The sequence below is a fragment of the Arvicanthis niloticus genome, chromosome 15, assembly GCF_011762505.2.
Source record: "Arvicanthis niloticus isolate mArvNil1 chromosome 15, mArvNil1.pat.X, whole genome shotgun sequence".
NCBI classification, from domain to species: domain Eukaryota; kingdom Metazoa; phylum Chordata; class Mammalia; order Rodentia; family Muridae; genus Arvicanthis; species Arvicanthis niloticus.
In genome coordinates, this window is record NC_047672.1 from 62,092,298 (window position 1) to 62,119,143 (window position 26,846).

Genomic DNA, 26,846 nt, shown 5'->3' on the forward strand with positions numbered 1-26,846 from the left:
GCATAATTCTGACCCATGAAAGACCCCAAGAGAAGAATGTGTGGGTCTGTTAGAGCCAGTAAGAAAAACTTGGTACCCTACAGTTTCAGAGTTAAACAGATGTTAGAGATCTTCCATCTTTCCCCTGTCATTTCACAGATGAAAAATATGAAAGTGGTAGCTTGACTCGCGGCTGAGAGTCTGAAATCTCATTGGAGATATTTGTATTTTTAACATCTCCAGATTTCTTTACCCACACTATAAAAGGTGGCAAGGAATCTATTGCTAAACAAATATCCTTGTTAGAGGTTATATGTTATTCAAACATAATTGAGTGTCAGAAACCTGGGGAGAATATGTCTGCCATGTTCCTCAAAAACAGTTTATTTTCAAATACCACTAAAATATGTTAATGAAAAATAGCAAGGAATCAAACTGCAATGCAATAAGCCATCAAACTTTAAGGATAAGAGGAAGCAAAAACAGAACAAGAAAATTATAGATTCTAGTATTTTAATAACAACTCTAAATGTAAATGATCTTAATTCTACAATTAAAAGACGGACTGGATGAATGGATTTAGAAGCAAGATGCAACAATATGAAAAAAAAAAAAAAACACAACTCACTGATAAAATCCACAATCTGCAAGTAAAAGGATAAAAGGGAAATTGTTCAAGAAATCTGAAACCATGGTTTAGCCACATTCATAGCCAACAAAATAGAGTTTAAGGAAAATCACAATACTTAAAGAAGATTACTATTTATTAAGGAAATAATTCATCAAAGGATAAGCTTATATGCATCATGTATCAAACCATCTGACTTTACTGTTACTGGACCCAAAAAGATCTTTGGGCCTCTAATGCGGGAGTAATTTGACTATCCCACTCTCTCCAGTACATTATCTAGATTTAAAAGAATTAACCAGTTGGTATTCTCTGATCACGGCAGGAGAAACTCCAGAAGCACTGCTAAGAAGAATGTGTAGTGGAGTGGGTTCCTATGTCATAAAGAGATCTCAGCCTAGAGATACATTCAAGGTCTGTAGAAATGAGAGCAAACCAAACCAAAACCAAAGAATGATGATCAGGACACAAGCCAGTGGAAGAGGCCATAAAAGAGAACGATAAAGAGACAATCAGGAAAGATGGCTCCGTGGGTAGAGCACTCACTGCCTTTCCAAAGACCCAAGTTTGGTTCCCAACCCTGACATCAGGCAACTCACAGCTGTCTGTAACTCCAGGTCCAGGGCATCTAACACCATTTTCTGGGCTCCACAGGAACCTGCACACACATAACATGCATAGACATATACATAAAAATAAATCATTAAAGAGATAATTAAACCAAAAGGTAGTTTTTTGAAGAAATCAAATTGCTAAACACCCAATAAGTAAAAAAAAAAAAAAATCCAAATAAGTAGAATTTTAAAAGGTAAGAATATGCTTAATACTACTGGAAACTTGGAAAATCATTGGGGGATTTTTAAGTTTTTATTTAAGCTTTAAATTTTTTTATTATTCAAAGTGTGTGTGTGTGTGTATGTGTGTGTGTGTGTGTGTGTGTGTGTGTGTGCCTTGTGTGGGTTGTATGCACATGAATGCAGGTGCCACAGAGGCCAGGGTATCAATTACCTGTGCAGCAGGAGTACAGGTGGTTGTGAGCCACCTGGTGTGATTATTGGGAATTGAATTTGGATCCTCTGGAAGAGCAATACTTGCCCTTGACTGCTGAGCCATTTCCCAGCCACGTTAGCGCCTATGCTGTAGCAAAACTAGAAGAAGTAGAATAATTCCTGGGCAAATATGGCCTATCAAAATTGAATCTAAGGAATTTAAGAACCTAAGTATAATAAAAAACATAGGATTGAATGATAATAAGTTTCCCAATCAAAAAGTCGACTGTACAACATATGAGAAAGGGAAGAAACCTCTCCACACTCATTCCAGGAAGCTAAGAAGCTAACATTACTCAGCTACTAAAACCCAATAAGGACAAAACAAAACAAAAACAACCCCACAGAACAACGACCACCTCCCCCACCTCCCAAAAAGTATACAGCAGTGTATCTGGTCCACAGATGCAAAACCCCTTACAAAATATGTGCAGCTGAACATGAAGGCTGGCTAAGCAAAGCTCACTTATGCTGACAGGCACGGTGAATGCTGTGATGCAGGCATTCATCATACAGGAAGACTGAGAGTTGCCAATCAGGGCTAACAAGTTAAAGACACTCTAGGCCACATAGTGAGATGCTGTCTCAAGAAATTAAAACGGGAAAACTGCTCTGTGATAAGAGTTGGAACCATCCCCAGGATGCCAGAATAACTAAGTATGTACAGCTGAAAAATGAGGTACCCGAATAATCAGAGTTGATATCTATGAATCAGAGAAGATATCTATGGAAACGCTGATTTTAATAAGAATTGAAAGCAATGTTGAGGTTGTCTATTGTACCACTCCACATATATTTAACAACCTTGGAAAATAATCTTTATTTTACCAAGAGCAGTATAGAATTCAGAATCTATTTTATTATTAAAGATGTGTATGCTTGGGGGTAGAAATCAATGTTTCAATTAATGTGTAAAATGATAATATGTAACTTCTTCTTATGCAACGTATCCCAGATATTATGTTTTAAAACAATGAGACTTATGAAGAGAAAACATTACATTTTTTTAAAAATATGTAAGGCTAGATATCGTGGTAATGGCAGTATCCACAGCACTGAAATGAAGTGGGAAATTCTCGAGTTTTAGGCCCATCTTGAATATTTTTCAAGATCCTGTCTCAATTAATAATAAGCAAATTAAAACAATCGAAAAGTTAGATAGAACATGTCCATTGTAGAAGAAAGAGCACCATAAAGAACATAGTGAATTCTCAAGTTACCTTTTTTAAAACCAAGTAAAGATGGTGGCTTTAGGCAATCTGTCAGCTTCAGTCTCTATGGGGGCAGGAGTGGGAGCATAGGAATTAGTCGATCTTCCTTACAGATCTGAAGTCCAGTTTGAGAAATGACTTAATATTCTTTATCAGTAAAGAAAATGCTCATAAATAATACTAAACGCTAAATACATTATAATAAATTACTTTTATTAATGTGGTTTATACATTTCAAATTAACTGCCTGTTGGATCTTGTGTCTGTTGTGTTACAGATTGCTACAGAAGCCATTGAAAACTTCCGCACTGTTGTCTCTTTGACTCGGGAGCAGAAGTTTGAAATGATGTATGCCCAGAGCTTGCAGGTACCATACAGGTAAGACACCTGAAGAGTGAGTGGGCCAGGGCTCTGAGGAGATTTCCAAGCAGGACTTCAGTTTTCAGGACTGCTTTTGCCAAAGGGCACAAGGTACATGAAGAAAGTACTAGAAGGAACACCAGAGATTGTCAAGAGAGAAACAAAGAGACCTGAGCTTAGTCGGGAGCATCTGTGACATAAACCCGTGAAGGCTGGTGACACATGGGGGAGGGGAGGAAGAGGACAACTGCTAATGGCTCTGGTGTCCAGTTGGGATAACGACTCTGCTATTTGCTGTATTTGGGGTAAAGGTTCTCTGTGGAACATGAAATTGGAGGTGTTGTGTGATACAGAGGAGTCTCCTAAGGAAATTTTCTGTTTTTCTCTTTCTTGGAGAGAACTTCTATTCTCCCTTTACCCCAACAGTATCCATGAGGGCTCTAAAGGGTGACCAGGACATGAGCAAGGCCAACCTTTGGGTCCCAGCTTCTCCTCTAGGATAGGGTGATATGTTATCACCAATTCAAGACAAATTAAAGTATAAAGGCAGGTTTCTTAGGAGCAGCTCTTAGGGGAGTTCACTGGTCCCAAAGGATGAGGCCAAGGAAGTCAAAATTCAGAGGGAGACAGAGGGGAAGAGAGAGAGAGAGAGAGAGAGAGAGAGAGAGAGAGAGAGAGACAGAGAGAGAGAGAGAGAGAGAGAGAGAGACAGAGAGAGAGAGACAGAGAGAGAGAGACAGAGAGAGAAAGACAGAGACAGAGAGAGACAGAGAGAGAGAGACAGAGAGAGAGAGAGAAAAGCCAGGGTGAATTGGTTGGAAAGTTCAGACTACACGAAGAAGTATACAATCCATGCCCTCTAACAGATAGAGATTGAGGGATGCTGGGAGAACCTAGAGGTGATATAATTATTTATGACTACTTCCTGCTGATACTGTGGCATCATTACTGGGAGTTCAAAAGCTGGAATGTTGGCTAGGTCTAAGAAGAGCAGGCTGCTGTCCAAGGTTTGCAGGACCATCTAGGGCTAGGGACATGAAGGCCCAGATGAAGGAGTCTGTGAAACACTTGAACTTGTATTTACACATTCGCACACACGCACACACGGCAGGCAATAATGTTAAGAAGTTCAGAAACATTTTTTTCTTGGGTGTACATTTGAAACTTTTAGATTGTGATCTTGGCATTTGGGATGTGGGGGAGTCTGAAATCAGGAAAAGGGGGAGCGATTTCATCCTCAGGAATAGGAAGGTGGGGAGAGCAGCTATTGATTGACAGTAGGTGTCTGGAGTATGTTTGACTTGTGAGAGGTGGATTCAAGTGGATTCCCTGAATATTACCATAATCTTTTTAAGTTTATAAAAGGAGATGTTTTTAGTTATGTTAGTGAAGACCCCCAAACTCAGGAGACCCTTACTCAAGTCTCAGGAAATCACGGCCACCCAAAAATTGCAAGACACCGTACCTGGATGCAATCAGCAGAGGTTTGTTAGGGAGAGTTGGCTAGCCTAGGTCAATTCGGTTCACTCATGCTGGAGTTGAATTGACAAAGCCAATCAGTCTGAGAAGGATTTTTAAAGGGGTAAACCACAAACCTGGAGAGTGAGGAGGGAGTGAAAGGTTGCTAAGGAAATATAACAATAAAAATAGCAGAGAATTCCAGAGGAACGCAACCAAGGTGAATCAGGGTCATGTGAAAACCACTCTCTATTCTCAAAATGTGGTCTTGCCCTGTCACTAGCTCAACTATTTCTCAGTTGGTGCCCTGTCACTTGTCCTGTCATCGTGGTTACTAGCTTCCCAGCCCCACCTAGATGACTTGCATCTTTTTGTGGTCAGGAATGTGTCTTCCTGCTTTGGGCCTTCCCCACCCACAGGTGGGTTCTCTTCCCTGAGGCTTGAGGAATGTTCCTCTGACTCAGGGGTAATGTCCTCCTCCCGGAATGTATCCCTGGGCAGTGAAGGCCTGAAATCTTACATTCAGTTCCGATTTCTGGAACCTGCATTCTTTTGCTCAGGTCTAGGGGTAAAGAAAAAGCCTGTATATATTTCATAAAATGGTCTTTATAATTTTTCACTCTACATCAGTATTGCCACTGTTTGTAATAGGTACTGAAATTCACACTGTAGAAGGAGCAGCAGACTCATGCCTTTGAGTCATAGTAAGAGGAACAGTGGAATGGTTTTAGTTAAAAGCATTAACACTCTGGAAGTCTTAATATAAGAGCAGCATAATGAGGGGAAGGAATCTGAAGCATTTTTTAATTCCTTTTTTTGTACCATAAAACCACTCTGTTATCACCATTTAAATGTCTATGTTCTCAAACCTTTATAACTTGTATTTACCCCCAAACATTTTCTTAGCTCCTCACTTAATCTTTCATATCCTCAGACCTTACATAAACATCACGCCTTTTCCTATCCAGTTATTCACCATGAGACACAGGTGGTTGATTACTGGGAGCAGTCACTGTAAACTGAGTTCCTTTAGATAAAGGGATAGTAAAAGGTTACTTCTTTTACTAGTCTGGTCTTCAAACCTATCAGAGACCTGAGAAGGATAAATTTTACCTGACTAAGCAGGAAGTGCAGACCAAGCAGCATCTGAGTCTATTAAAAGACAGGGGATTACCACCTACCTGGTCCCCAGGCTCCTCTGTAGTTGGTGGGGCATCTTTCTTTAGCTTTCAGGCCTGACAGACTTTTCTGTGAAGCAGGCAAGGATGTTCTATCTTTGTCTAGACCAAGTGAGGCAGTCAGTTTTCCAATATCCTGTTTATCCATAGTGGACAGTGTTGTCAGCAGCTGAGACAATCTGCAGTCTACTGCCCAGTGGTCAGCTCTGACACATCTGAAGCAGGTGGAGGGTCTTCTGTGCCCATCTTTGGAGGAGAAGATTAGGGGCGCTGTCAGGAACTGACATGTTTACATGAAAAGCTTTTTAGTAAGGTTTTTTTTTTTGAGACAGGGTTTCTCATTGTAGCCCTGGCTGTCCTGGAACTCACTCTGTAGACCAGGCTGGCCTCAAACTCAGAAATCCGCCCACCTCTGTCTCCCAAGTGCTGGGATTAAAGGCGTGCGCCACCACTGCCTGGCTAGTAAACATTTTTAAATGCCATATTCTGCAGGTCTCTAAAGTGTCTGAGGACCATCTGTCTATCTAAATAGACAAACTTTAGGTATTTCTAGTTACCTATCCTAGGCTTAACCTTGAAGACACACAACGAGGTAAAAAGGCTTATTCTTGTCATCAATTTCATCAGTTCTTAGCATCACTTCAAATATATTTCTGAACACTTTAAAGGATGTGATCATTTATAAGGTGGGTGACTACCAGGTGCATTTCTTAATTATCCTTAATAGTTTACAATAATTTATTAACTTTTATAAGGCTAGGACTTTATGTTTTATCCTTGTTACATTTAGATTTAAAATAACAATTCTAAACTGGAGCCTTCTCAGCATCAAAGCAAAAACTTTTAATCCATAACCGTAAAAATATCTCTAGTTTACTGTTAGCAAAAAAGAGAATAAATATATTTTTAAGTCAGTGATTTTTAACCTTTTTAATGATGTAAGCCTTCAAGACGTTTTTAAAAAGAAGTTTAAAAATCTCTCGATTGTGTTTTTGTAATATGGAAATAAAGTATCTTTTTAACTGTGAAGACATAGAGCGTAGCCATAACTGGACCTTACTGAGCTGTTTCCAAGCACCTTTGTCACAGTCATGGCAGTCCCCCCCCCCCTTTCTGGGAAAAGTTTCTCAAGTGAAAAGACATGAACAAAGTTGATATGTTTAAACAGGAGTAGGAAGGTCAAAAGTCTGCCCATTCCCACCCTGTCCCTGCCCACACCTCCACACCCAAGACCCTGGTTGTTTAGAAATTCCTGGAATGAATGTTAATCCCTTGTAGAGCCTTCCCTGGCTCCAGACAGGTAAGTGCTTCTTCCCACAGCACATTCTCAGGAAGTTCCTCCACTGCATTGATAATGTGCAGCTCATCTAGATCCCCACATGCAAGGACATGTCTGCCCCCTGTCACCCACAGCTTGAGTGTGCCCCACATGCAAGGACATGTCTGCCCCATGTCACCCACAGCTTGAGTGTGCCCCACATGCAAGGATATGCCTGACCCCCTGTCACCCACAGCTTGAGTGTGCCCCACATGCAAGGATATGCCTGCCCTCCTGTCACCCACAGCTTGAGTGTGCCCCACATGCAAGGACATGCCTGCCCCCCTGTCACCCACAGCTTGAGTGTGCCCCACATGCAAGGACATGCCTGCCCTCCTGTCACCCACAGCTTGAGTGTGCCCCACATGCAAGGACATGCCTGTCCCCCCTCCCCCATCACCTACAGCTTGAGTGTGCCCCACATGCAAGGACATGCCTGCCCCCCTGTCACCCACAGCTTGAGTGTGCCCCACATGCAAGGACATGCCTGCCTCCCTGTCACCCACAGCTTAAGTATGCCCCACATGCAAGGATATGCCTGCCCCCCCACACACAGCTTGAGTGTGCCCCACATGCAAGGATATGCCTGCCCCCCTGTCACCCACAGCTTGAGTGTGCCCCACATGCAAGGACATGCCTGTCCCCTGTCACCCACAGTTTGAATGTGCTGGGTAGATGTGTTGAGAGGTGTCCTGCTGTACAGGGCACCAGTGTTGTGTGCCCCACAGTGTGGGAAAGGGAAGGACCATTCATTTGATATGTAAAATAGGCTCTTCACGGGGTTTCAGGCCAGTTATCTTCCATCAACACACTGAGATGTAGTAATCCTACATTAAAGATGAAGACAGCACTGAGTCTCAGAGACAAGGCAGTTTCCCAAATTCACATAGCTAAACAAAAGGAGATCCAGCTGAATTCTTTAGAAATGGAATCCATAGTATGTCATGCCTGTGTGCCTCACTGCCAACCCATAGTAAGCTGCTTGAACCACTGAGCAATGGAGTGAATTTGAATTGTCTTCTTTCTAGAAATGCTTTGAAGAAAGCACAAATCTTTGGGATAACGTTTGCCTTCACCCAGGCCATGATGTATTTTTCCTATGCTGCTTGTTTCCGGTTTGGTGCCTACTTGGTGGCACAACAGCTCATGACTTTTGAAAATGTTATGCTGTAAGTACTGATTTCCTAAATAGATAAATATTTGATATATTGATTTATTCCAAGCCTTTGAAGCAATGAAATTTGCTGACACACCAGTCTTAGATTTAAAATCTTAGATGTAAAAAAATCTATTTAATAGTAACAGCCAAAGGGACCTTGTGAAAAGTGGCCACTTTAAAAAAAAAAAATTCACACACTTAAATAATACACACTTAAATAATGGATGGTTAGGAAAGCTAACCATCCATGGGTTTTTTTTTTTTTTTAAGTTGTAGTTTTAAAAATTGCAGTATATTCCTTTAGCATGTGTATAGAGGCCCAAGAAAAGCAAGTGGTGGACTCCTATTGTTCTGGAATACTCTGGGCATTATGCTGGTTTCACTGTTTACTATGACACAATGAAATGTATATGGAGAAAAGCAAGGGCCTTTGAATGATATTCTGGGGCATAGTGGGTAAGGAAGGTAGAGACTTTCCTTGTTTTAAAAATAGTTTAGCAATAGACTTAATCAAACATGGTACCCATTAAAACAGAGGTGCAGGCCAATGTAGGAGAAGTGTCCAGGCATAAACATTGACAATTATATTTGATATCTCTAAGGTCCTTTCCAGTCTGTGCTATGAAAACCACATCACAAATGCAAATGTATCTTAGCAGCTTCATGACATGATAAGTAGGAAGATGTTTGTCACGTATTTCGTAGGCTTTGTGAGAATACGTTCCCACAACCAGCCACTAAGTCTCAGTGACATGGAATTTAAAACATTTATTTTGTGCATAAGTCAGTTGTACTGATCTGAGTTGGGCATAAAAGCTCTCATCCAAGCTCCTGCTGTGACATAGGACAGGGCAGTGAGTAAGAGTTGTCCTCTGTGCATGCTTTTTTGTTTGTTTGTTTGTTTTTTGGTTTTTTTTTTTGTTTTGTTTTGTTTTTTGTTTTTCGAGACAGGGTTTCTCTGTGTAGCCCTGGCTGTCCTGGAACTCACTCTGTAGACCAGGCTGGCCTTGAACTCAGAAATCTGCCTGTCTCTACCTCCCAAGTGCTGGGATTAAAGGCTTGCGCCAACCACTGCCCGGCATGTGTATGCTTTATCTTACAGCAACCTTGCAGTAGTGGAAGGAGAGGAGGAGGTGGGAGGGGAGGGAGCAAGAGAACATACAAATGAAAATGAACAAGCATACTAAGCCCATGAGACCTCCTGAGTCTGAGACATCCAGCTGACAGAGTGACTCTGCTCTATCTTGCTGATAGAAATAAGTCACAAAGCAAACCTAGAGTCTAGGGACTGGAAACACACTTCATCTTTTAAACAGAAGTGTTTGCAAAGAGATGAAAGAACTGTCTATGTTGTATCCAACCACACTGTTACACATTTCAGGAAGAGTGTCTCATGTAAAATTAAACAAACTCTTGAATACATAAACAGAATACTTACAGTATTTTGACAAAGAATGTGAACAATTCGTCACAGCTGCTGGACATTGGTATGTGACAATAGATGAAGATGGGAGACCTCAGGCCTGGCCTCTGAGATCTGGGAGGCTGGAGTGGAGTGTTGTCTGACCTGCCTGGGGGGCAGAGTAGGTGAGGGTATCCTTCCCTTTTTTTTTTGTCTGAAACCCACAGCCATTGGTCCGGTGACTCTAATCCACTCCTGGTGAAGATGAGTCCTCAGGGTAGACAGGTGGCTTCTTCTGCAGGGTTTCTAATGGTAGTAAAGCAGAGAACAGAAAGCTGCCAAGGACTGCAGGAAACACCAATCTCTTTTCTGTAGAGAACTAGACCTTGGGTGAATCAGGCCAGCTCCTGGCTGTTGTCCTTCATCTTCTGCTGTACCTGAGGCATTGCCAATGGAGCAATGTGGGTGGTAAGAGCTATCACTTCTAGGCTGGTTCAGAGAGGGACCACAGTGGTGGTGTCTTCATAATTCCTCTGCATGATTTTTCTGTATTCAGAGCAGCATCACCCCAGCATCCTGCTCCTGCGTACAGACTTGACAGCTTGCTTCCACCATAGCTACGACTGTGTGATCATGTGACCATGGTTTTTTTTTTTTCTTTTGTTTTTCAGGGTATTTTCTGCTGTTGTCTTTGGTGCCATGGCAGCTGGGAATACCAGTTCATTCGCTCCTGACTACGCGAAAGCCAAAGTGTCAGCATCCCACATCATCAGGATCATTGAGAAAGTCCCTGAGATTGACAGCTACAGCACAGAGGGCTTGAAGCCTGTGAGTTTGTTTATTCAGTTACATAACCTGATGACCCCATGGATAAAAGTAGTCTAAGAAGAAAGTTAATGAAATTGTGCTTTTTCTTATATTGACTGGGATATAAATTTCTATGCCTTGGGTTTATTTCATTGAGTACTAATGTATATTAAAACCCAGTACTTTTACAAGACAGTTGCAGAGAGATATGAATAGTATCCTCTTCATAGGCAAATTCTGGAGGAAAAGCTTTATTGCAGTTGTGTTATGCATTGGATGGTGTTAACACCACCACATAAATACATTGGTTCTCCCTTTTTCTTAAGAGTTTTTAAATTTTTCATTTTTTATTTAGTTATTTATGTGTGCATGAAGTTCACTTGCCACAGTGCACAGGTGGAGGCCAGAGGACAATTTTAGGAGCTGGTTCTCTATTTCCACCATGTGGATCCTGGGAATTGATGTCAAGTTGCCATGCTCAGTAGCTATCAACTAAAGCATATTGATGGCCAAGGCACGGATCCTTTTAGAGTCTATTAAATCCTAGCTTTGTGAAATGCAGGTTAGCTTCATTTCAAAGTTCATAGAATTTCACTTCATTTGTTACTAGCCACCTGAATAGGGTCTTTTTGCTCTCCAAGGATAAAATCCATGAGCATGCCAGTTAGAACTCTTTCATCGTTAGGAGTGCTATGCACTTGCATGCCTAAGTCACTGAACTAGCAGGCTCTGAGCCTTGAGAACTGGGGCACCTACTCTAGACTTTGGAATCCAGACACTATGGCTACTAGGTGATGTTGGGGGTTTTTGCTCTAGGCTTTAATTACCAACTGCCCTGGTAATTTGAAATTGTTATAGTTCTCACTGACCTACAGCACTGAGCAGCAGCAGGAGGCAGCACTTGCTACCTATTACAGCCGTTGGGGAGGACTCCAGTATTAGGACCCTTATCTCCTATAGAGTTAGTATTGTAGGTCTTGAGCCTAGGATGTCAGAACATTGGTCCTTAAAGCTTTGCAGTTCTTCCAATATTTGGAGCCTAGAGTTTCTCGTCTATAACTCTGTGCAATCTTTATCACCTCTACCTTCAATTCCCATGCACGTCATTGTCTGGAACTCTATTCAGTTACGTTTCACTGGCATGCCAGCCATTGTTCTACTGTTGCTGCAACTGTATTGATGAGGAAGAGGAAAAGTATCAAGTAAAGGCCTATATATTAAGACAAAAATATTAAGACTATGTTGACACTAATTATGGGTCTTCTGCTGGGCCACTGTGAGCCTATCAACAGTGAGCACTCTTCCATCAGCAGTGTTCCCCTGCGTCCTGGGTGAAAATGCTTGCTGGAGATCCTTGTCACTTCCACAGCCAGCTATTATAACAGTCACAATGGAAATAATGCTTTTCCCCATTGAATGTGTGCTTTTGCCGCAAGCGGCTGTAATTGCAATACCACTCTCTTCAGACATTCACGATGTGTTCAGTGCAGCCAATTCAGCATGAGGGCAGCTCAGGCAGCTGTCAAAGGGGCTGCTTAGCTGACAGCCTCCTGCTCAAGGAAGCCAGATAATAAGAGGAGAACCTGTTAAATAGCCCATCTTTTTGAACTCTTGGTCATTTATGCAAAGGATGAGTACAGTGAAGACTTAGTGACACACAGAGCTAACAGCAGTTAATAGCACTTAACAGTGTTTAAGAATTGCCCTGGCAGCCAGGGGAAAGGCCTTTTGATCTGTTTCACCTGGCAGCTGGAGGTAGCTAGGCTCAACTCTACTCCATGTTCCCACTATTGACGTGATCAAATTAACTGTTGCTATTCTCATTCTAGGATCGGTTAGATGGCAATGTGAAATTTAATGGAGTCATGTTCAACTATCCCACCCGACCCAACATCCCAGTGCTTCAGGGGCTGAGCCTCGAGGTGAAGAAGGGCCAGACGCTGGCCCTGGTGGGCAGCAGTGGCTGCGGGAAGAGCACAGTGGTCCAGCTGCTCGAGCGCTTCTACGACCCCATGGCTGGATCAGTGGTAAGCACACTTTTGTATTCAGATCATCTTAGTTATCACCATCCAAATGCCTGGATATTATTAACTCTTGGTTATAAGCCATATTCCCCCGCCACACACACACACACACACACACACACACACATCTTTAAATAATAACTTCACTGAGAATCATACTATAGCTAAAGTTTGGTGTCTAAGCTGCAACATCTGCCCCAGTCACCTTCTTCATCAAATTTTCCTTCACAGGAACCTACTTACCTGTCTCCCTTGCAGGAGAAAGGCATCAAAAGTTAGAGTAGCTTGAGGAATAGAATGGGGTCTAGCACGAAAATGACTTTGGGCTAGGATAGGGAAGTAGGCTCAGATACTTTGGTCATCCTGATAAGCCTTTAGAAACAGTGGTCACAACATTTCAGTATTAATGTTCAGTTTCATTAGAGACCTGTCTGCTCCGGACAGCTTCCTATGTTAAATTCTAAGAAGAAATTGAGCATCCTTGGAGTTACTCCAGTTGTGGTGAGACAGCCACTAGGCAAGAATTGCCACTTTCCTTCTACAGACAAATTACTGTCCAGAAAAGGACACACTTGCAGAATAGTCGACTGATTATATCTGCCTAGACAGAGTAATCAGCCCTTAATAATTCTGCAGCACTAAGGTCTGTCAGATGATCCTGGGCCAGAAGGCAGAAGAACAGATGCTCCAACGTTTTGAAGTAGAGCGAGTGCCCAGGTGTTCAGAGGTCTCTATAAATTGGCTAAGTTTTAGAAGCTATGCTTTGTGCTTCCCACAATTATAGTCAACTCAGTCATTCTGGATTTCTGACGGGGTTGAAAACTTATAGCTATTTACCTTGAGAGAAAAGATCTGAGTGTATGGTCGTCAGCTGACATTCATCCTAAAGCCAGGTTCAGAACTAAATGTTTTAGTTAGGAGAGATGACAGAGGTGCTGGTAGGTCAACAAAAGGATGGACTGGGTATTAGGACTATCTTGTACCTCACTGGTACAAATTGGCATAATTATGCTCTAATTGTATTTTGAGAGAAAAGTTTCCTTTTAACAGGAAGGGTGATGTGTAGGAGGAGCTAAGGTGGGAGGAGTACTGAGAGGAAGAAAAGGAGTAAGAAGAGGAGAAGAAGAAGGAGAGGAGAAGCTAGGTGATGAAAGAGAGATAGAGGGGGGAGACAGGGAAGCAGATGTTCATGAATCTCCACCAGTCAAAGATAGTAGATATATCTAGGTTGGGTAGTGGGTTACACCTCTGATTGAACAATACCAAACTTATAAAGCCTATGATTAACATTTTTTTAAAAAATGTATAAATGCAAAAAGGAAAAGGGGGCATGGGATAGGGGTTTTCTAAGGGGGGGAATGGGGAAAGGGGATGGCATCTGAAGTGTAAATGAAAGATCTAATAAAAAAAAAAAAAAGAAAGAAACAGTGGTCACAGGAGTGTTCATGTAATGGGGTTTAATGCCTTGCTTGTTCTTTGTCTATTTGTGTTTATTGTCTTGCTTGTTCCTTGACTATTTGCATCTACTGTATTTCTAGACTCTCAACCTAGAACTGACCTTAATATATGCATGTAATTAAAAATGATATAAAAACAAAAAGGAAGAGAGAGTATAGGATAGGGGGCTCTAGGGAGGAGAAATGGGGAAAGGGGATGATATCTGAAATGTAAATAAATAAAATATCCAATAAAAAAAAGAAAGGGGATCTAGAAGTGACAAAGAGATCAAAGCCAATTACTATGTTTCAAGAAGGAGAAAATGTCAATGAGAATGGGGGTGGGGGAGGTTGGATGAGGTGAGAACCGAGAAGACGTGGCAATCTGAGGGAGCAAACCAATGGACTGTTTCCAACACTTCCTACTCTCAGTAAACAGCTTGGCAGTCTGAAGGAAGCGAGGGAGGAAACATGGAGATTTAGGGAACTATGAAGTAGTTGACTGTGAAAGAGTTTGGAAGAACAACAGAGTAGAGGACATTTGAAGTAGCAAGTTCAAAAGGAGGAATCTGGAGGCCTGGGGAGAGGGCTCCACAGTCAGGAGTGCTCACTGCTCTTGCAGAGGACCTGGGTTCAGTTCCAAGCACCCACATGGTAGCTCACAACTACCTGTCACTCCATTTCCAGGGGAATCTGACTCCCTCTTTTGACCTGTTTGTCCTCCTGTGTGTTCATGGTGTGCATATATACACCGAAGCATATGCATACATAAAAACAAATTAAGTTAAAAAAAAAAATCTTTTTTTTTTTTTTTTTGAAACAGGATTCCTTTGTGTAGCCTTGGCTGTCCAGGAACTAGCTCTGTAGAGCAAGCTGGCCTTGAACCCACAGATATACACCTATCTCCCTTTGCCTCCCAAGTGCTGGGATTAAAGGCATGTGCAGCACTGCCCAGCCCTAATAAAATAAATATTTTTAAAAGGAGGAAGCTGAAGCCTGTTTTGGCTGTGAATTTAAAGAAATTCATGGGATATTCATGGGATAGAGGGAAAAGAGTGCAAAGAAGCAACTTAGAGCAGGAAGCTGTCATTCTGTATTCATTAAGTTACCCATACAGCCACTTATAGCCAATAGACGATGACCATAACATTGATTCCCATCAGCTCCTAGGGATCCTGGCTGCCCTAAAGATGAAGATGGATGGAGACCTTTCAGTCTGATAATCATGGCTTTTAAAAGTTCCATACAGTAATTATTCAAAACAATCATACTTTATTCAGTGCCTTAGTTAGAGTTTTTATTGCTGCAATGAAACACCATGACCAAAAATAGACCAAGTTAGGGGAGGGAGGAAGGGTTTATCCAGCTTATCCTTCTGCAACACTGTTCACCATTGAAGGAAGGGAGAACAGGAACTCAAGCAGGGCAGTAAGCTGGAGGCAGGAGCTGATGCAGAGGCCATGGAAGAGTGCTGCTTACTGGCTTGCTTCCCATTGCTTGCTCAACCTGATTTCTTACAGAACCGCAGGGATAGCACCACTCACCATAGGCTGGGCTCTCCCCCACTGATCACTAAGTGAGAAAGTCTTACAGTCTTACGGTCTTACAGCTGGGTCTCATGAAACATTTCCTCAACTGAAGCTCCTTCCTCTCTGATGACTCTAGCTTGTGTCAAACTGATACAAAACCAACCAGTATAATCAGTTTATTCTGTAAGTTATAAGTGCTTTGTATCTTCTTACTTTATTAAAAAGTGCTTTTCTTTTTTTTGAGTTCAATTTGCTTTAAGTTTCGTTGTTAAAATTTGACCACAGAACTCCAAACCAGCAGTTCTCAAACTGTGGGTGGAGCCCCCATCATGTTTGTGTTTATTTATATTATGATTCATAACGTTCATAACTGTAGCAGGATTACAGTTATGAAGTAGCAATGAAATAATTTCTTGGTTGGGGGTCACCACAACATGAGGGAGAGCTTCCTGATAGCAGCCTGGCCTCCCTTGCTCCCAGAATGCTGTTCAAGTGCCAGAATTTACGTGGACTGGAAAGCCCTAGCACCCTAGCTTTTATTAAGTTGAGTCTGCTCCTGGCTTTGCCTTTCTGCCCCTCCAGTCTGCCCCAGGCACCACAGTTGGGGTCACTGTGACCCTAGGAATTGTTGTGAAGATAAAGGAGGGAGTGTGTGCTTTGTGCTTATCTCAGAAGCTAAAATGTTTTCAGCCCTTGACATTTTTTCTTTATTTCAGAGTACATACCTATGCAGATAATACACACACAGCACTTAATTACTGTACTAGGGAATAGAAGCTGTAGCAGGCTAATTATTCCTTACCGAGTTTTACTTTTCTAGATAGGCCTTCCCTTGGGTATGGATTTTTTTTTTTTTTCTTCTAATGTTTGAGTGCTCCATCCTGCATGTACACCCGAATACCAGAAGAGGGCATCAGACTCCAGTATAGATGGTTGTGAGCCACCATGTCAGTTGCTGGGGATTGAACTCAGGGCCTCTGGAAGAGCAGACAGTGCTCTTAACCACTGAGCCATCTCTCCAGTCCCCTGGGCTTGGATCTTTCGAGCAATTTTCATGAATTCTCCAGAATTTCTGGGTCTCCCATCAAACCACTGGTGTGCCTCTACCACAGAAGCTGTACTTGAAAGCATTTTATATTCTGGGCTTCCAAACTTGTGTTTCTTAGAGGAAGGATTCTTTGGCCAATGTGGGTTTAAATAGTTCCCAAATCTGTGTGGTTTACAGTTATAAACACGTTTTGCTTCCAGGGATATAGACATAGAATAAATTTCTTTAAGGATTATTTCTTCAAATTTCCACTTCTAAGATATGATCCTCCCTCGTTCTAACAAGATCACATAGGAATGCTCCAATATGGAGTCCTTGCTTGTGTGTTTGTAGTTCAGACTGTTCTAGAACTTGGCATGTAGCTGAGGTTAACGTGGTCTGCCTCTACTGCTGTAGCATTGGGGTAGTAGGCTTGTACCACTCTGCCTGTTACATCCTTTCATGATTTTCATTGCCTCTTCCTGTCCTTTAGTTTGCACTTTGACTTATTTTAAAATGTTTAGAAAGCTAGGAGAGTAGATGCACAAAGTGGTTTCCATGGCAACAGAACTTGGTAACCAGCAAGGTCATGGAATGTTTTCTATCCATGTAAACTGCCAGCCTCACAAGTAGAAATGCATTCCAGTGGCAAAGATCTATCCTAGTTCTGGCCAGTGCTATCCCAGAGGCAACAGCTACTCACAAGGTATACAGAGAACATATCTGAGCAAGTTCACACTTAGCACCACTGTTTGACTGTCCAAAGCTGGGGTACTGGGGTCTTCCTTAGAAGCCATTAACAGCTTCCTCATTTGAAGGCCCCCCTTTTTCTCCCCAAAAAGAGATCTGTTTAGTTGGCATATCTGTATCAGAAAAGGATTTTATCAGCAAATCTATGCTGGTCCCTCCCTAGCTCTTGCGCAGCTAACTCATAATTTTGCTACTGTAGTGAATGTAAATATCGGTGTTTTCTGATGGCCTTAGGCCATCCCTGTGAAAGGGTCATTCAACCACAAGGTCGTGACCAATAGGTTGAAAATCAGTGATGTAGGAGAACAGTGACCTTTTCTTTTCTACTCTTGGCTCAGTATTGAATATACCATGAATCCTTCTATACCCTTGTCTATCTCTCTGCGCACACACACACACACACACACACACACACACACACTGCTGTAAGCCTTTGAGCCTTTAGAACAACTCTCACTGTTCTAAAATACAAATGACAATACCAAAGCATATCTTCTTGGGACCACAAGAGACAGGCTGCTCTGCTTTGCCTAAGTCAGGGCCCCTTTCTCCATCTTCAAAGCTAGCAGTTGCTCGCCAAGTCTTTCCATGCCACGCACCTCAGGATAGCCTGCTCCTGTCCCCTTTCCACATTGGCTACACCAAGATAATTGGGACAATCGTTGTATTTTAGAGTTAGTCAATTAGTAGCATACTAATGTCCGCACATAATACAGTGTGCTATTTTAATGCCTCTTTGACAAAATACATTCACAGTTTTGAGGGATTGGGACACGGATATTTTTGGAAGGAGGGTCAACTTTCTGCTTATTACTACTTAAATTAAAAAAAAAAAGGGTTAAAACATGAGAAATGGGGACTTCCTCAAAGTGTACAGTTATGATATTCTTGAACAAACCTTAAAAATCCAAAGTTGTTTGTTGGGAGCTGACTTAAGCAGAAAGCAGCTAGATCAACTTTGCAGCCATCTGGAACCATATACCCTGATGAAAGACTTGGTTGTCAAAAGCCTATAACAGCTGAAGCACACTCTGATAAATATACTGTTTATCCCACATAGCTTGTTTTGCTGTTTAGTGACCTCAGCTGTATGGTGCACGTGGTAAAATGTTTTCACCTGTGTTCTCCTGCGTGTGTATATAAATACCTCAGAATTCCCTTCAATAAGGAAGACATGAGAAAATAGAAGAGAGACTGAATCACACCCTGTCTTGTCTCCATTCTTCGCGTCGCCTGCCCCAAGAGCCCCACTCTCTCTCTTGACCAGAGCACTTAGCCCCCAAAGCGTTGAGACAAAGTGTTGAGGCAGAATGAGAGCCTCAACAGTTGTTTCATCTCATGGCACCCCCACAGTCTTAAAGTATAAAGTAATGGTGGTGATTTTGCTACATCTGAATTGTGCTGGTCCTGAAGTTGATCTGTGAACCTTGCTTTCAGTTCCTAGATGACAAAGAAGTAAAGCAACTGAATGTCCAGTGGCTCCGAGCTCACCTGGGCATTGTGTCCCAGGAGCCCATCCTGTTTGACTGCAGCATTGCTGAGAACATCGCCTATGGAGACAACAGCCGGGTCGTGTCTCATGAGGAGATTGTGAGGGCGGCCAAGGAGGCCAACATCCACCAGTTCATCGACTCGCTGCCTGATGTATGTCTCTCTCCCTCCGGATTAAGATTACCAAAGCAAAGTCGGTAGCCAAAACATATCCACATGTATACACAGATCTGGCCACATCTCCCTTGCCTACAAGGCATTAAGTTTGCCTGATCCCGTGAGTCTTGGTAAGGCAGGAGCAAAGAGTGACATCCATTCAGGAACTGTCTAGGAGGCGGCCTGGTATTGACCTACAGCTTCTGGGGTGATGGCCCCAAACCTTCAAGGAGATAATCCCCTTCTTTCAAGTCTGAGTAAAGGGCCGGGAGTCCTGATCTGTGTGTCCTGATTTAACAAAGGAGCGGTCCTCACCAGCTATCCCCATTCTCCATTTCTGTTTCGGCCACCGGTTTTCAGCTCTTTCCCAAGCTTCAAGCCTCATTCTGGAATTAGGCTAGGCTGACAGCTGGACCAGTGCCAGAAGCACGGCTCTCTAATTGGGGCTGAGTCATTGAGACGACCGGTATTGTACAGTTTCTTCTATTGTGAGTTTTATGGGCCCCAGGCTATACCTATAAAGTTGGTTATTAAAATGTTTCCTAGGTTATAATTCCATGAAAGCTCTCTCATTTCCTCTAGTAAGTTTGATAAATAGGGTTGCTGGCTCTTTCAGTTATTTTAATTTTGTTGTTTTTACCTTACACGTATGGGTGTTTTACCTGCATGTGTGCCCATATACTACATTCAGGCCTAGTGTCTACAGAAGCCAGAAGGCATCAGATACCATGGGATGGGTGTTAGAGACAGTTGTGAGCTGCCATATGTGTCCTGGAAATTGATCTGGATCCTCTGAAAGAGCAGCCAATACTTTTAACCAATGATCTAGCTCTCCAACCCCAGGTCTTACCCAAATAATATATCTTCTTCCATTATCACCAGTTAAGTTTCTATTACAGGAAATGCCCTCTACAGAATAGGACTTAATAGCCTCAAACCAGCCGGGAGGGCAGAGGCCTTGTGGGCAAAGATAGCGTGAGCAAGAGGTCCTAACTCTTTCCATGTTATCCTTCTCACGTGGTCCTTCCACAGATAACTACTCCTGTAGAGCATGTGACCTTGAAGGACATCTGTCCCCTTGCTCTCCTCAAAGTACAAGCCTACAGGCCCCTTTACTAAAGAGATTCACTGCTTGTCAAAGCCTGAATCCTCCCCCTAGAAGTTGGTGAAAAAAAAAAAAAGCAAATTTTTTAGTCTGAAGAAAAAAAAAAGAAAGAAAGAAAGAAAGAAAAGAACAAAAACCTATCAGTCAAACCCAGCACTTTGTTATTTAAATCCCAGGTGACAGTGATGCATAATAGAGACCGAGTAGAGTAACTGGCTCCCACAGGACCTCCTTTTCTGGACTCTTGATCCATCCTATTGTCAGTAAGCCCCACTCTCTAAGCATCTGCTTCTGAGTGGTTAGTTTGAGACTCTGCCTTCCTCTGCCCCAGCCTGTGTCCTCCTCCTTCCTACAAAGTTAACAGCACCATCTTCTCTTCTCCCTAAGGATCACACTGATCACTAATCAATGTGGTCTGGTAACCCTGCACTCCTCTGAGGCAGGACACATCAGAGTGCTGAATTCTGGGGCAGCAGTAGCTCAGGAGACTGACTGTTCCAAGCATCTTTCCATCCTCACCAGAACCCATCTCTTCCACAGACGCAGGCCTGTTCTGCCCACCATAAAACTGAGATTGCCAAACAAAATAAATAAAAATAGCACTCTTATATAGAACATGAATTTTACCGTCAAAGTCACAGGAATCAGAGCTACACATGGGCCTACAAATAATAAGGCAGTGTACTTTCCGTTTACACATGCTGTGACACCCTCTCCTGCTTTCTGATGTTATGGCATCTTTTAGCCCATGTCTTTGTCATTGTATATAACAATTTGTGACAATTCTCTGCTGTTGAAATGATAGGGAAATGGTTTTGAAAGACTCCAGACTTGGATAGAGAAGGATCTGTTTTAAGCTTAGTGGAATTCCTCGACACATTAAAATTGTTTAAATGTTGGAGATAATTTAATAGAAACACACACACACAGAGGCAGACAAATTTTCTAAGGATTTCTTTACCTGGTTTAATCACACAGAGGGTGTCACCTGCTGGTGACAAAATGTTTCTGTTATTGTGAGCAGCTGTTCAAATCATTTCCTGCCTCCTACCAATCTTTATTACAAAGACAAAAACCAGGAAATGGTAGATAATGGACTTGCCACGTTCTGGAAGAGAGAAAGCCAAGCTTATTTACATGAAAGCAGGCAATTTTGGAGCCCGAATATCTGTTTTCAAAAAGAACCATTAAGCCTCCCAATTAGAGGCTTTCCCTGACTTGTTTAGCTTTCTGGTAACCTATTTCTAGCCTCTGAGACTAAATTTATCTAATTATCCTATTTGCTGTGATCAAACTGTGTATGTGTGCACAGTCTGCCATCACCTCTATTTTCGTAACAACCAAATTCCGTTCACAGAAATACAACACCAGAGTAGGAGACAAAGGAACTCAGCTGTCGGGTGGGCAGAAGCAGCGCATCGCCATCGCGCGCGCCCTCGTCAGACAGCCTCACATTTTACTTCTGGATGAAGCAACATCAGCTCTGGATACAGAGAGTGAAAAGGTAAGGATTTAAGTTGGGTTCTTTCTCTGCCTTAGTGGAAAGCACTGCTCCAGACAGCTGATTGTTGCTGATGTTGGCTCCCAGTGGAGTTTAAACGAGTCTGCAGCTGGGATTTAGGAGACCTCAGTGATAAGAGGCAGCTTAGTCATGGACCCCATGTTTCCCACGATGCTCTGCCTACAAGCTGCATGCTGGCAGCAGTCTGCTCCAGCAGGAAACATCTCAGCAGCAGCCTGTGAGGAGCTGAAGGTGAGAGTTGGGGTCTGACAGTGCCCTAAGACAGCCATTGCCGCTGCCTTCCAGCTTGAGAAGGGTTAAGAGTCGAGCTATCTGAAGGGCGGATGGTCAAGAGATGTTTTCTACTTGCTATGATGGCTTTGTCTGGTGCTCCAGCTTCCTGCATTTACCATGAGGTGGGCTGGAGGACCACCTTGAGGGATGTTGTGTGGCAAGACACATGAGTGTTTTAAATGGTTGGATAGGTGCATTTACTGCCCTTTCTCTAATATTAGATACCCCCTGTCTCAGAACTCTTCTAAAGTCACTCTTTTTTCTTTTTCCTGATGTGGTAGACCCTTAGTCCCTAAAGTTTATGTTACGGTTCACTTATGCCAGCGGTTTTTTTTTTTTTTTTTTTTTTTTTTTTTTTTTTTTTTTTTTTTTTTTTTTTTATATTTTATACATTTTGAATCATTTATTTTGCTCATATTTACTTCCTGATTACCTTCATTCATCATCTCACCAGCTGGTTCTTTTTCTACTTTCAGACTAAAAATATATGTATTATATATGTAAAGCCTATAGTTATTGGTACATTTAGAAAGAAAACAGAATATTTTGTCTTTCTTATACCTCATTGTCCTCTGTTCTTCTTCTCTTCTCCCTTTGAAGTCTTACAAGCACCACAGAATTTTCCTTCTACATTTATATCATATATACCTTTGAATAGAAATTCTGCATATGGGAAAACACATGGCATTGGTCTTTCTGTGTTTGACTTATTTCTTTTAACACGATATCTCCAATTCCATGTTCCTTCAAACGGTAACATTTAATTCTCCCTTATGGAGAAATAAACCTTGTTTTGTATATATTCCACATTTTCTTTATTTATTCGTCTGTTCGTATGTATCTAGCCTGGTTCCATACAGTAGCTGTGATAAATAGTGTATGAACTCAGATGGGCTGATATCTGTGATATTGTGCTTAGAACCTTTAGATACATACCCAGGCACAGGTATAGATGATTATGTTTCTGTCTTTGCTTTGATGATCTTCCACACTGATTTCCACAGTGGATGTTCCAGTTCTCATTCCCTCCATCTGCCTGAGGGCTTTCTCCCTCCCTGTACCAGCATATGCTGTCTTTTGTTCTCTTGGTGTCGGGCATTCTGGCTTTCTTGATTTAGAATCCTTGTAGTTTTAACAACACAATTGAAGAAGGATATAGTAGAGAAATCTCAGGTCTGGTTATGGAGGGGGATCTATAAGAAGAGCACTGTTTATATCATTAATTCTCTAGTGCAATTGTGAAACAGGTTGTTCAGGAAGCGCTGGACAAAGCCAGGGAAGGCCGCACCTGCATTGTGATCGCACACCGCCTGTCCACCATCCAGAACGCAGACTTGATTGTGGTGATTCAGAATGGCAAGGTCAAGGAGCATGGCACCCACCAGCAGCTGCTGGCCCAGAAAGGCATCTATTTCACAATGGTTCAAGCTGGAGCAAAGCACTCATGAACTGTGATCATCTGAGGTGCTAAGTATTTTTAATATTGGTGTTTAAACATGACACTTAACCAAAGTTAAAAGATGAGCTCTGTTAAAAGTAATTTCATCTCGATAAGAAGCCTTCCAAGACTTCATAATTAAATGAGCCAAAATTGAAAAAAAAAAATCATTAAACAGGGCTGTGTTTTTAATTGTGTTATGTGATTCATAAGAGAACATGTAGTTTTTTAAAATAAAATGTGTAATTTTGTTTCATCTTTTAATTTCTACCCTGCTTTTTTAAATGATTATAAAGACTAAAAAGTACTATTTCTTAAATTGCCTATAAAATAAATTTTCATATAATTGGAGTCATCTGTTGTGCATATGAATTTATCTGTTCTTCCAAATAGGGTGCTGTAAATAATTTCAGCTTTCAGAAACGTGGATTTTAAGAACCTCTCTATTTTTTGTGGGATGGTTAAGTAGTTTAAGTCACTTCCATTTGGGATGCATTTTCACATGGAACATCACCAGGCAGCTACCTCTCCGACCTGTCCACTGACCTTCACATGGCCGTTACTGGCTGCTCTCAAACCCAGCACAGTTTGTGGGAAGTGGGATGAGGTTGCCAAGTATATGTTGTTCAAATGCACCTTAAGTTTCTTTTATTGCTCTACAAAAACGCTCTTCAATGATTCCAACACTCTTATAACTTTATAAGTTTAACTACTCACTAACATTGTTTCTAGTAATTGGTCTCTTCCAAAGCGGATTTTCCTGACTAGAGATGTTTAGAATATGCCACGAGTTTCGATCCATCGTGATGCAAACAAGAAACATCTCGAAAAGCTTAACCCTGACACAGTAAATGTGAGTGAGGTTCACAAGCTCTGGGGCCATATTTATTAGGGTAAATGGTATCTTCAATATATAAAATGCTCATAAAAGGAAATCTATGAGCTAATGATATGATCAAATCATTACCAATAAGAAATGCATAACCAAAAAAAGTGTGCACAATTTCAATAATTAAAAAAAAAAATGTGCAAGTTAAGCCTGGTCGACACAAAGAAACTCTGTTATGAAAAACAAAACAACACAAAAGCTGACTTGCTTAGTAACTTCCTGATAAACAGAGGGAATCTTTACTGTGATACTTGTTTACTTAAATATAAACAACATAACAAGAGTTTTAAATAAGCATATGCTTCAATAAAGCAATGTCAATTCTTGAAATCTAGTTTAGAGACATAAAAGGATGCTGTTGAACCATTACCTATAATATTAAAAATTATACAGCTTTAATGTTAGCTTAATAGTTTAATAGTTGAGCATTAGCACACATACCTGTAAATCTAGGACACCAGGAGCTGAGGCAAGAGGATCTTGAGTGTGAGGCCACCCAGGCTGCAAAGCAAGTTTCAAGTCAGTTCGAGATAGAATAAGACCTTGCCTTAACGAAAACAGAAATCAAATCTGTTTATCTTAACACAACAGACCTCTTTAAAATGAAATTTAAAAAAAAAAAAAAATTACCTTTTCATTTAAATCACCAGTTGGAATAGTGTGTAATCTTTTGCAAAGCTAAACTGGACAGCAGGCCAGATAGCCAGACGAGCACCTAGAACTTGCCTTACCTCCATGGAGAAGCAGAGCAGAAAATACATAGGTGCATTTTGGGGTGAGTGTTGCTGGTGAGAGAGCCAGTAAGGGCAGCCAGTGGCAGTAAGGGAGAGCCAGGAACCTGAGCGATCTAGAGTGGAAGCCCAGGGAGTAGGAGAAAGCATGCTAACAAATGTGGGCCCTGTTCTCCAGCTGAGGCCCCACATCAAGGAAGAGAGGAACAGTTGAGAAAGTTTCCAGGAGTCTACATTGTGGTTTCTCCAGGTTAGTCAGACTAGCACCTACAGGCCCCCAAACAGGCCATGAAATATAATAAGTGGTGGCCACCAACAGCTCAGGACTTCCAGAGCAAGATAAATGGATACTTGGGGACAGTTGACAAAACAAGACAAAGAACAGTGGGTGGCAGGGCCAGCCAGTCAGCTTCAGAAATTCCCCATCAGGGGAGCATGCTCAGACTGCTGACACCCCTAACCCCAGTGAATTCTTTTCAACTTTAGGAATGCTTAAACCCTATAAATCTTATATATCGATTTATAACAGACTTAATTCTGAGTAAAATGGACTTCCATGAAAAGCACATCCCTTTCCTGGAAGTGTCTGCCCTTGGGGGGAAGCAAAGGGAAGGGACAGGGAGACAGGGGAGGGATGAGCCTGAGAGGATCAAGGCCATTGCTCTTCTGCTGAGCCTACTCTTTCTAAGAAGTGCATTCCAACTTTTACAGAACCTAAATGTGAAGGAAAGGAGGACAGAAAGATAAACAGTAACTGAAACTCTCTCTTCTCTTGGATACGCATCCAGGAGCAAGATAGGTCCCCAAGTAGACATGACGTGAAGCAATGCAGCCCACAATTTATTAGTCAACCTGTCAGAAGATAAACAGAGGATACAAAAAAAGGAGCAAGTGAAAAGTCCAGAGCCATGTCTAAGGGTTAAGCCAAGCCCTGCCCATCGCCCAGTGTGTTAGAGTAGCAGCACATTCTTAGCAGAATTGTAGGCCAAGCGGATACAGAATAAAAATAAAGACATAAGACAAGCCAATGCAAATGCCTGGGAGCTACTTAAACCAGGGAAGACAGCTAACATCTGAAACTCTAGCTGAGGTAAGAAGATCATGACTTCCTGACCACCCTGGCTACATAGTGGGATCCTATCTCAGTGAGAGAGGAAAAGAGTGGATAAAAAGAAATATAAGACATTTAAAATTTTTAAATCAACAAAACGACAAAGCACTTTTTTTTTTAATAGTCCCATACATTACACAGCCCACAAAATTAACTAAGTAAGAGTACATTTTTATGTCGTTTCTATCCACGAATGTAATGGACTTAATTGCTAGAAGTAAAAGACACAAACCAGTTCAACAGAAAGAAAAAGAAAAGTGTTCCCTACAAGAAAGTCACTTCATGTGTAAAGAAACAGAGACTGAAAGTGGAAGGCTGTACCAAGATATCTATACACATAAGCACCCAAAGCACCCTGGGCTAGGTACATTTGTATAAAGCAGGAGTAAAGACAGAACCTCAACAGACAAGAGGGGTCACTAGGTAACACTCCAGGGTCCAAGTGATGAGATATGACAACTTAAGATTATGTTCACCTAATGCAACAATATAAGGCAAACATTATTAGACATATAAAGACAGAAGAGATCTAATAAATAATGACAAGAGACTTCAACACCCTATTTTATTGTCCACATCAAATCAAACCAAAAAGAGAAATTGGCCAAGAAACTTTGGAGTTAGCTACACTCTAGACCAACACAATCTGAAAGGTGTTTATGGAACCATTCATAAGACAGCTGCAGAATAAACTTTTCATCAGCATGTGGAACATTTTCCAGAGTACTTCTTCTATTATGCAGCAAAACAAATCTCAATAAACTTTAATGAAATAAGAACAGTCATATTTTCTGACCACAATGAAACACAACTGG

General features: G+C 41.7%; 1 protein-coding gene across 3 annotated transcripts in view; it reads left to right on the forward strand.

Annotated features, from left to right (window-relative positions):
* LOC117720592 (ATP-dependent translocase ABCB1) overlaps window positions 1–23,651 on the forward strand; it is a 76,624-nt gene extending 52,973 nt beyond the window's left edge. For all 3 annotated transcript variants that reach the window (XM_034519158.2, XM_076913104.1, XM_076913107.1), the window contains 7 exons: window positions 3,145–3,245; window positions 8,210–8,350; window positions 10,414–10,570; window positions 12,379–12,576; window positions 18,753–18,959; window positions 21,425–21,571; window positions 23,110–23,651. In XM_034519158.2, the coding sequence (XP_034375049.1) occupies window positions 3,145–3,245; window positions 8,210–8,350; window positions 10,414–10,570; window positions 12,379–12,576; window positions 18,753–18,959; window positions 21,425–21,571; window positions 23,110–23,310 (1,152 nt within the window). In that variant the 3' untranslated portion in view covers window positions 23,311–23,651. The remainder of the gene's footprint in view (window positions 1–3,144; window positions 3,246–8,209; window positions 8,351–10,413; window positions 10,571–12,378; window positions 12,577–18,752; window positions 18,960–21,424; window positions 21,572–23,109) is intronic.
* The last annotated feature ends 3,195 nt before the right edge of the window (window positions 23,652–26,846 follow it).